Here is an 11,377-nt window from a genome sequence, read left to right on the forward strand (position 1 = left end):
CACAACATCAGAAAAGCCTAACTAGGACAGCTGATAAAGGCCAGAGCATAGGCAAAGCCATTGAGTTGAGGACTATGCATTTACAGAAAGGAAGTGTACAAGCCAGGTAATGGCAGGGCATGTAGCTACATGAATAGGGCTTGACAAAATCAAAGGGGCAGATTCTTCCAACAAATCCTCACTAAGTACCAACACTGTGACAGAGAGAGCTAAGTCCTGGGGATGCCACAATGGACAGAAGACGAGTCAGTCTCACAAAACTCAATATTCCCAATGGAATAAAGAAACATAATAGTTCTCTTAGTTCGTATGGTTAGCTGTAACAAAAATAATACAGACCCAATGGTAAACACTTATTTCTCACAATTCTGGGGCCTCATGAGTATGAGATCAAGGCCCTGGCACATTGTGTCTGATGTGACACACTGTGTCTTCACAGGGGCAGAAGTGAGTCAGCTTTCTGGGGTCCTTGCATAGGTACATTTACAATGTGAGTCGGGAATGACCCAACAACCTTATCTTTTCAGCACCCAGTCCCAAGATTGTGAATGTTGAAGGGTGCTGGAGCCGGTCATAGGTAGGACTTGGCTGAAGTAAGTCAACAGGAGCCAGTGTTTAAAAGTTATACCTGCACTGGTTCTCTCTCTCACTATCCGCTGTCAATCAACCATCATGAAGATAAGCTACTGCCACCGCTCCTTCCATGAACATCTGCCTTCCCTACTCCTCTGTGACTTTTCCACGATGAAGAGCTGAACGCTTTCTGAGAGCATGCACCAAAATAAAGCTTCCTTCTTTCAATTGACCCTGTGGAGTATTTCGTCAGGGTGACAAAGAAAATAATTAATTAAACAATCTTATATATAAGGCTACATCCTCATAATCAATTTCTTCCCCAAAAGGTCCCCAACGCCATCACAAAGAAGTTAAGGTTTTAACATATAAATTTGGTTTCTTCTTGAGCCTGGGGCTGTGGGCCATCAAAGTTAAGTCTGACCTAGTCTTCATTGGAAATTGGTTCCTAACCAGGAATTAAGATGGCAACCCTTGTGACCCGTAAAGATATCCCCCCATGGGTGAAAGTTCCTGAAGACCTGAAAGATCCAGAAGTATTCCAAGTCCACACGCTGGTGCTAAAATCTCTGTTTGGCCCACAGGGATCTCGAATGCCTCACATCGAGCAGGTGAGCCGGGCCATGTTTGAACTGAAGATTCTGGAATCTTCCGGACTTACGGAGGTCTTAATTTATGGCTCTTGCAACCACAAGCTTCGGGCTAAATGGATGCTTCAGTCCATGGCTGAGAGGTACCGCCTGCGCCAGGAAAGAGGAATGCTCAAGCTGGAGGAAGCCATGAAGACCCTGGAACTGGGCCAGTGTTTGGAATGAAGCCAGTTTCCAGTCAGAATGACTCCCACCTGCACACACACAGATTGAGCCGTGGCTGGTGTTTGGTTCTGGCGTGGTTTTTAACTACGTTATATCCTTTATAGTCTAACGAGATATTCCTGGATCCCCGCTGTGACTTCTGATGAGAATATCTCTTTTTCCAAGGCTGTTATTTTAACGAATAAAATTTAAATGATTAAAAAAAACATATAAATTTGGGTGAGGGGACATAAACATTGAGTTTGCTACAACAGGAAACTATTGTCTGGATGTAATATATGAGAGGAGAATAAAAAAAGAAAACAAGAAGAAGAAGACGACGACGACGATGAAGAAGAAGAAGGTGGTGGTGGTGGTGACATCAATTGTCAGTAGCTTTTGCATAAACAAGTTTCCTCTGTAATCCCTGGGAATTGTTTCAATTGCCTGTAGGCACACAACTATTGTGAAAACACTGGTATTCACGAGGACAAGTTTAGGTTGATGGAGGACAAGATGATGGTAGTAGCCAATATGGATCAGGGAAATTTCATCTAGGACCAACCCCAAGATGAAGAATTATAGGCAATTAGTGGCTTCTGAGAGGGGGATAATCAGTCTTTACCAGGGACACCCACTGATAGGTTATCCAATCCCCAGTGGTCAGCCCTAAACAAAGACACATGAGCAATGCTAGATGAATTTATTGGTCTATAGTTATATAGTGCTCTCTCTCTCTCTCTCTCTCTCTCTCTCTCTCTGTGTGTGTGTGTGTGTGTGTGTGTGTGTGCGTGTGTGTAAGGAATTACAGAAGAGGTCATGAATTTGAGAGGGACTTGCTAGAAGATGCAACAAGAGTTTGAGGGAAGAGAGAAGGCAGGGGACGATGTAAATACAGTACTCACATATGAATTTGTCAAAAAATTACACTAAAATGTTTTTTAAATTATCATTTAGTACCGAGACCATGAGTTTATTAGTTGTATATTTCACATTTGGTCTTTTCTCTAAATTTTGTTTAATTGTTTTAATTCGGAATAACATTTCATAGGAATGCAATATTCAAACAAGTAGGCCACAGAAAATTCATGGTGATGCCCTAAAATTTGAAAGGGAAAGTCATACACAAATGCAACAATTCTTAAGAGATGGACAGTGTTTGGACAACTAGTTTCCAAGATAGTTCTGGCCAGACAGGTACAGAACAAAAATTCAAAGCACAAATTAGCCACCACCACCATTTTAACCTGTATCAACCTAAAACACATACTCGTGAACAATACTGGCGTTTTCGTGGTAGTGGCTACCACAGACGAGATAAACAATTTCCAGAGATTTCAGAGGAAACTTGTTCATGCAAAAGCTACTGACAACTGATGTTACCTTTTCCTTCCTTCTTTCTTTCCTTCCTTCCTTCCTTCCTTTTTCCTGACAGCAATTCGTCCTCCCTTCCTCCCCTCCCACCATCTTCTCCTCTACCCTCATTCCCACACACCTTTCCTCTCCCCTTGATCCACCCCTGACCTCCCCTCAGAGAAGATCAGGCCTCCCAGGGACAACTACCAAACAACAGCAGCAAAAAACAAGCTACATAAATACATGACGTAAGTACAGTACTAGTGTATGACTCTGTCAAAATAAATTACATTTAAATTATTTTAATGTTATTTATTTATTCACTTACTTATTTACTTATTCACCTTACATCCTGTTCACTGGCTCCTTCCCAGTTCACCCATCCCACAATCCTTCCCCCATCCCTCTTCCCCTTGTCTTCTGAGCAGGTGGGGGTCCCCTGGGTTTCCCCTACCCTGGCACTTCAAGTCTCTACAAGGCTAATTGCTTCCTCTCCCACTGAGGCCAGATGAAGCAGCCCAGCTAGAACATATCCCATATATAGGCAACAGCTTTTGGTATAGCCCCTGTTCCAGTTGTTCAGGCCCCACATGGAGACCAAGCTGCACATCTGCTACCTAAGTCCAGGAAGGCCTAGGTCCAGCCCGTGTATTCTCTTTGGTTGGCGGTTCAGTCTCTGAGAGCCCCAAAGGTATGGGGTAGTTGACTCTGTTGGTTCTCCTGTGGAGTTGCTATCCCCTTCTAGGCCTGAAATCTTTCCTTCTATTCTTCCATAAGAGTCCCCAAGCTCCATCCACTGTTTAGCTGTGGGTGTCTGCAACTGAGACAGCTGCTGGGTGGAGTCTCTCAGAAGACAGCCATGCTAAGCTCCTGTCTACAAGCAAAACAGAGTATCACTAATAGTTTCAGGGATTGGTGCTTGCCCACGGGATGGGTCTCAAGTTGGCCATTATTTGTTAGCCATTCCCTCAGTCTCTGCCCCATTCCCTGTCCATGACTTTCTCATAGACAGGATAAATTGTGGGTTGAAAGTTTTGTGGGTGGGTTGGTGTCTCTATCACTCCACTGGGGTTCCTGCCTGGCTATAGAAAGTATTTTTTAAAAAGGAAAACCATACAGTGCATACCATATTAAGTGTGTAAGCTGGGTTCTCATTCCTTTACAATCAGGAACAAGAAAGGTATGTCTCTCTTTAGCATAGGAACCTGTGTGCACATGTATGCATGTGAGAGCCACTTTTATGCCAATCAGAGGACAACTTTGGGTGTCGGTCCTTGATTTTCACCGTGTCTGAAGCAGGATCTCTTTGGTGCTGCTCTGCAGTTGCCAGGATAACAAGACCAAGAGTCTCTAGAGACCTCTCCTGGCTCCATGTCCTACCTCACCTCAGAAGTGCTGCCTACAGACAGAGGTCTCTGTGTGTCAGTTTTTAAGTGGTTTTTGGGGACACACACTCAGGTCAGCAGAGTGTACAGCAAGTGTTACCTGCTGAGCCATTTCCCCAGCCCTGGCTCACCATTTTGAGTGAGTGACCACAGTTTCGGTAACTAACCCAGTCGACCCCATTGTTTGGCGTCTGTGGCAAGAATCATAGCGTGTCAAGAACAAATGGTAGCACCACGCTCCATAATTCACAAGCTAAGGATCAAAGTGAGAAAGGGAGAGGGGCGAAGGAGGGAGGGAAAGAGGAAGGGAAGGAGAATCAAGGTCCCACAATCCTCTTCTCCCAGGAGCACTATTTGGTCAGAACTAATTTCCACCAGTGAAATATGAGCCAGAAAAACTGGTTTTAAACAAGTTTATGACAGCACCATGAAATACGGGCTGGATGAACTAATGCCTGTTGCCTAATGCTGACAACGTAGATTGGAACTGCTTTATTCATTCTGATTGTTTCCTTTTCAAAATTCTGCTTTCCACCACTGACAACAGACAGAAACTAATTCTCTGCATGAAAATTCTGATTCTATTATCTACTTTGACTTTATTGGTATGAGCAAGACTTCCCCTCCCTGTGACTTTGGGCTAGGGTTGCTTCAGCTCCAAGATCATGCTTCATCATGAATGACTGTTTCTTAACCCCCATCATTATTGGTTCTGTGATTTTATGGTCATGCTGCAAGGGAAAGCAAGGCACCAGTTGACTTGTTCCCTGTTCACCCCGATAATGCTTCGAGCTCTCGCTTAGTTTATTTGTGAAACCTAGACTATGTTCATGATTTTTCCATACTCCGAGTCTAGTGATGGACTAGCATTTATGTATTTATCGCTTTTATATTCCCTAAGAGATTGTGCAATTTGGCCAACATAGCACATTACATGAATGGCAGAACCGAATTTGAGCTAACATTTCTTCACCTCACTGCAATTCTAACTTTAAGAACATTGCAAAGAGGGCCAGGGAGAAGCATAATGGCTGTGGTAGCAATGTTCCTTAGTGACAGAACTGTACTAGGGAAACACAAAGTCCTGCTCACTCCTCAGCCTCCTCTCCTGTGTGTTTCCTCATCTACACTCTCTACTTAGCTCCATTGCTCTTCCTATAATTGGACCAGGCTAACTACTCCCTACTGTTAGGCCTTCATATAAACCCCTCCCCGGATCAAGTGTCTTCTGTAGGCCCCCAGCCTCCTTCCTACATCTTTTGGGTTCATTGTGTGTCTCTATGTCCTAGATGAGATAAGGCCCGTGTCTAATTTAGCTTGTTACCTCCCCTCCCCACTGGAAAGAAGAACCTGAGGTTTTTGTGGGAGTCGATAGCAGAAATGAGAGCAAGAGTTTGGAAGAAGGAGAAAAGAGAAGGAAGAAGCCAACTGAGTCAACACAGGATGCTCTGCTGAGGTGATCCATCCTGACGGCTATTTGTTTTATCACCCTGGACAGTCTGGGAATCTTATGGATGCATATGGACACTTTGGGCATTTATCCATTCACTCCTGTAAGGCATTTGGTTGTAAGAGGCTTGGCTTCAGTTCAACAATACGTAAGGCTTAAAGTTTTGTAAATACACTCAATCTTAATATAATGCAACCTTGAAACCAAATGTATCTGCTGTCCCCTGTGCTCCCTCACCTTTGAACCCCATAAGTACAGTTAAAGATCTATGAAAAAAATGGGAAGAAGAAGGATCCGTAAACCTCACAGTCCTGGCAATGACCTGGTACTAGTCACTCTTCCCACATTCCCCCAGCATCAGCTTCTGTCTGAAACTTTATTCCAGTTATCAGTGATGAGACTTTTAGTAACTGTGATGTTAAGCATGGCAAGGTTTACCATCAATACCCTACCTATTACTAGCTCCAAATCTCATTCCGAGGCTCTGCTATTTTGAGCCATATGTGATTGATTATGATAGTCTTAAATTGAAGGAACCCCTAAACAGAGTCTGAAATAAAGACTTACATAAGGGCAGGTATGCCAGCAAATGCCTATTATCCTAGCACTGTGAAGATGGGGTCAGAGTGTAAAGACTTCAGTGACTAAAAATCAACAGATCTGGTGAATACTTAACAACCCATTCTCTGTGAAAAATTATGTGGGGGTATACAAACTTCAGAGACCAGAGGCCTTGTGTTAGAGCAACTGGCAGTGAGTATTTGCAGGTTGCACTGTGTGGGGAAAAATATATACTGAGAGACACAATGCAGTTTCCAGTGTCACTGCAATGAGTGCACTGCAGTTTCCAGTGCCACCACAATGAGTGCACTGCAGTTTCCAGTGTCACTGTAATGAGTGCACTGCAGTTTCCGGTGCCAGCACAATGAGTGCACTGCAGTTTCCAGTGTCACTGTAATGAGTGCACTGCAGTTTCCGGTGCCAGCACAATGAGTGCACTGCAGTTTCCAGTGTCACTGCAATGAGTGTGCTGCAGTTTCCAGTGGCACTGCAATGAATGCACTGCAGTTTCCAGTGTCACTGCAATGAATGCACTGCACTTTCCAGTGTCACTGCAATGAATGCACTGCATTTCCAGTACCACCACAATGAGTGCACTGTACTTTCTAGTGCCACCACAATGAGTGCACTGCACTTTCCAGTGCCACTGCAATGAAAGCATTTTCAATGCAGGGGTGAAAAGGATGGAGGAATGGAGCAGTGGGAGGAGAGAAACTTCATGATGTTGACACCTTGGTCTGTGCTGCAGCCTGAGCCATAGTTGGGTCCCTGATTCTGCTGCAGTAATAGTGTCTGTGGTCTGTTATCGCTGAAAGTCATGTGGATGTCCATGATCTATGCAGCCACTAGGGGGTCATGTTTAGGGGCCGTGCTATGGGGGTGGGGTGGGGTAGCTTTTGATGTCCATGGCAGCTGGTGTTACTCTGAAAGCCATGTCCATGGTCTGTGCTGCCACCTGAAGCCATATCAAAGGTCCTGATCTGTAGCCCATGCCGTCACCAGGTACCATGTGGAAATCCATGGTCCATGCTCTGACTGACTGTAAAAGACAAGGAAGCAGTGGTACTGATGACTGTAGACACAGTTGAGAATGAGAGACATAGAAGGCTTCAGTGTAACCCTCCCCTACAGAGTAACCACCTAGACAGGAAGCTATCCAAGAAAACTCTTAAGAATTATGATAAAGGGGTTGGGGATCTAGCTCAGTGGTAGAGCCTAGCAACCACAAGGCCCTGGGTTCGGTCCCCAGCTCCAAAAAAAAAAAAAAAAAAGAATTATGATAAAGATGCTAAGCGTAGCTCTGTGCGATAGATTGACCCTAGCAAGGATGGGGTGGGAGGGGCTTACTTTTCTTTAAGGGCTTGACCACCCGGAGCTTGACTGTGTTCCAGTGAGTATGTGGGCAACACAAATGGAACTTGGAACTTTGGGGGGAGGGTGTGTGTGCGAGGGTCGGGGCAGACCTGGGAGGCAGGTAGATGTTTCAGTTAGAGGCCAACCTCAGTTAGACTACAAAGCAAGTTTTAGGACAGCCAGGGCTGTTATACAGAAAAATACTGTCTCAAAAAACACAAACACAAACACAAACACAAACACAAACACAAACAAACAAGAGTGTATCACAGAGATTTCCCAATTCCAGGGCACCTTCTTTGAAGCCTTATAATAAGGGTCACACACTCTTCTAGCAGAACTGAGACAGACCAAAGCATTGTCCAGTGGTCCCCATATGCCATTTAGTTCCAGTGTCTCACCACAACGTCAGAGAAGCTCTGAGCAGTCACCTGGACACCTACCTACCTGTGACACAGACCTGGCAGAGATGTAGTCAGACTATAATGCATGAAAATGCTAAAATCCTACACTGGATCAGTTACCACAACAGCCCCTGGGATTGATGGTCAAGTGCACAGAAAGTCTCTATGCCATTGTCATGGTGCTAACTTAAATATCCAGTCTCCCACTGACTATAAGTCGTGATGTCAGAACTCCATTCTCTGTGCCTGGCATTTGTACTCTGCACAAAATAAGTGACAGCAATCAATACATTTGTCGACTGAATAGATATATGAATAAGAAATAACAGGCATTCTTCATTGATCCCCTAACCCCTTAACTTCTTAGACCTGTTCTCTGGTCCAGTAAGCAAAAGCATAAAGCACTTGTGTGCAGCAGTGTTACTGAAACTGGAAGGGATGGCCAGATGCAGCAACATTCTTCCTCTCTGCTCTGACCATTTTCTGGGGCTCCTGTCATCAGCGACCTCCCGTTCACAGAAAAGCAAAGGCTCTTTCTCGCCCTCTTTTGCCTCATGGTCTCTGCAGCATGTTCTTGCAAGCTCTGTCCGCCAGCTTGTCATCCTCGTTCTAGCAGCACAGAAGCGCTGCCAGAGGGACCGACCTCCCGTCTCTTCTTCCCAGTTTTCCCTTCCCTCTGCAAATCTGTGCTTGTGGAAATAAGCAGACATTTATTTCCTCACTAATGTGACCTATGACTCCCTGAACAAGAGAACAATGACACTGTTGGTTAATCTGGGATTTAACTGTCAAGCGACCTCATCTTTGTCATGAGTGCCACACAGAGTACACACACAATAGAAACCAACAAATATGAGAAAGTTGGACAAGGGACAGCATATTCCAAGTGTCTGCTATTTCTACACCATGTCTACATTTTTACTCACTTACATTCTCCAGTATTTTGATTTATTCCAGTTTTACTTAACTAAATAGATCACTTATTTTTTTTTTTATAGCTAAAGTAGTCTTACTTTGGGCTGGAGAGATGGCTCAGTGGTTAAGAGCACTTTCAGAGGTCCTGAGTTCAACTCACAGCAACTGCATGGTGGCTCACAACCATCTGTAATGGGATCTGATTCCCTCTTCTGGTGTGTCTGAGGACAGCTACAGTGTACTCATATATAATAAATAAATAAATCTTTAAAAAAAAAAAGGAGGGGTTGGGAATTTAGCTCAGTGGTAGAGCACTTGCCCTAGGTTTGGTCCCCAGCTCCGAAAAAAAGAAAAGAAAAAAAAAAAAAAAAGGAAAAAAGGAAAAAGTAGTCTTACTTCAATGGCAAAACACATATACTTAACACAAATATGACTTTTGAATACCTGTTATAATTTGAAAGTAACCATGACATACCCATGTAACCTAAAAATTAATAACTTGATAAAGCCCCAATAAGTACCTTGAGGGTGATACCTGCTTCCGCTTTGCTCTGCTTATTTTTATTTATTTTTAAAGTAAATTAACTATGGATGTACCTTAGAGACAGATCCCTTGCCTAGCACCAAGTCATACATTCCATTTCCTGTAAAACACACACACACACACACACACACACACACACACACCCCACACTAACAAAAACAGCAACAACCTGTTGGGGAGGTGGCGGCTTGGTTGGTAAAGTGTTCTCCATGCAAGCATGAAGACATAAGTTCAGATCTCCTGTATTTGTGCTAAAAAAAAGACAGGCAGAGCTGTGTGCATCTGTAATCCCAGCATTGAAAAGGTGGGGAGATATGGGGAGATACCTGGAGTTTGATGGCCAGTCAGCCTAGGTGAATCAATGGGCTTTGGGTTCAATGAAAGATCCCCATCTCAAAATGCAAGGTTGAGAGTGACCAAGGAGGACATCTGGCCTCTACATGCACAGACCCATGCCCATGTATGTACTCACACAAACATGAATGTACACTGTACACACAAAGATCTGCTTCGTCCCAGAGGCTTCTCAAGGTCGTATCTATAGTCACTTCCGATTCTCAGTCTTTGAGAAATACTAACCTACTCACTTGCTATTAATTGGAAGGGATATGTAATGCTTTTGCACATTGATGTGCATTTGCAAAAGATAATTCTAATTTTAACTTGTAAGTTTTCCTCACTTTAAAGTTCCTGAACTCTTACAGACATGTGACAGACAGCATATTTTGTGGAACAGACCATATGTTTGACCTGATGACATCCTAGCCATCCTGTCACTTGCAAGTAACTTCTTACTGATGAAATCGCTTCCTGATGCAGGTCTCAGAATCTATCCTCATCATTAAAATTTTTTTTTTTTTTTGGTTCTTTTTTTTTCGGAGCTGGGGACCGAACCCAGGGCCTTGCGCTTCCTAGGTAAGCGCTCTACCACTGAGCTAAATCCCCAGCCCCTAAAATATTGTTATATACTGTTTTGCCTGCATATGTATTTGCACATGAGATGCATGCCTGGCACTTGGCACAGTGGGAGTCAGAAAAGGGTGTTAAGTAGCCTGGAACTGTATTTACAGACAGTGGGTGTTGGGAATCCAACTTTCGTCACCTGGAAAAGCTGTCAGTGCTCTTAATCACTGAGCCATCTCTCGAGTCACGCATCTCCATTGTTAAGCTCAGGGCTGGGTTGGATTATTTCAAAGTTAGGGAGGTTCTGTGGCAAGGAGCAGAGAGTCCTGGTAGACGGGGAGGAGTTCTAGCTTTCTTTTATGCTGGATAAATTTGGGTAGATAATACACCTTGCATGCAGGAGACTTATGTTTTAGATGTGATTTGTGCCCTCCCCAAACTCATTTGCGTATGGTCCCTAATGTTAAAAGGTAATAGGACTTGCACTGTTTTTGGTTCTTGAATACTCTTCTTTTTAACATTGGGCGCGCGCGCGCGCGCGCGTGTGTGTGTGTGTGTGTGTGTGTATGTGTGTGAGAGAGAGAGAGAGAGAGAGAGAGAGAGAGAGAGAGAGACTATGAGTATGTGGAGATCAGAGGACAACATGTGGAATTAATTTTCTTCTCCCATAGTAAGTTCTAGGGATTGAACTTAGGTCACCAGGCTTAGCAGCAAGTGCCTGTACCTGCTGGGCCATCCGAAATCCGGAGGCCTGGATTTGTTTCTGCAAGAGCAAGACTGGGATGTTGTAAAAACCAAGGCAATTCCTTGAGTTTCCGGCTTCTTCACAAGTGCACTCCAGCAGTCCTCAGATGCAGCATGAAAGCCTTCCCTAGAAGCCAAGAATGCAGCTGCATTGTGCCCTTGAACTTCCCAGACTCTGCAACTGTGATTCAAATGAACTTCCATTCTTCTTCTTCCTAAGTCGCCCAATCTCAGAAATTCTCTTACCGCAGCAGAGAATGAAGCAAGAGAGGTTGCTTCATCTACAAATGAGGTGGTATGATCACGGGGGGGGGGGGGGGGGGGGGGGGACACGGGGACACTGTAAGGTATCCTGCTGCTGTAAAGGATAAAGGTATTCTTTTATCCAAATTAGA

At 44.2% G+C, this 11,377-nt stretch overlaps 1 protein-coding gene across 1 annotated transcript; it reads left to right on the forward strand.

Moving 5' to 3' along the window:
- The first annotated feature begins 846 nt into the window (after window positions 1–846).
- Window positions 847–1,588, forward strand: Dppa5al1 (developmental pluripotency associated 5A like 1). Its single transcript, XM_229957.7, has one exon. It carries the CDS (start codon window positions 1,038–1,040, stop codon window positions 1,386–1,388), a length of 351 nt encoding a protein of 116 aa, XP_229957.2. The 5' UTR covers window positions 847–1,037; the 3' UTR covers window positions 1,389–1,588.
- Window positions 1,589–11,377: the final 9,789 nt, after the last annotated feature.

Source organism: Rattus norvegicus, chromosome 3, assembly GCF_036323735.1.
Source record: "Rattus norvegicus strain BN/NHsdMcwi chromosome 3, GRCr8, whole genome shotgun sequence".
NCBI classification, from domain to species: Eukaryota; Metazoa; Chordata; class Mammalia; order Rodentia; family Muridae; genus Rattus; species Rattus norvegicus.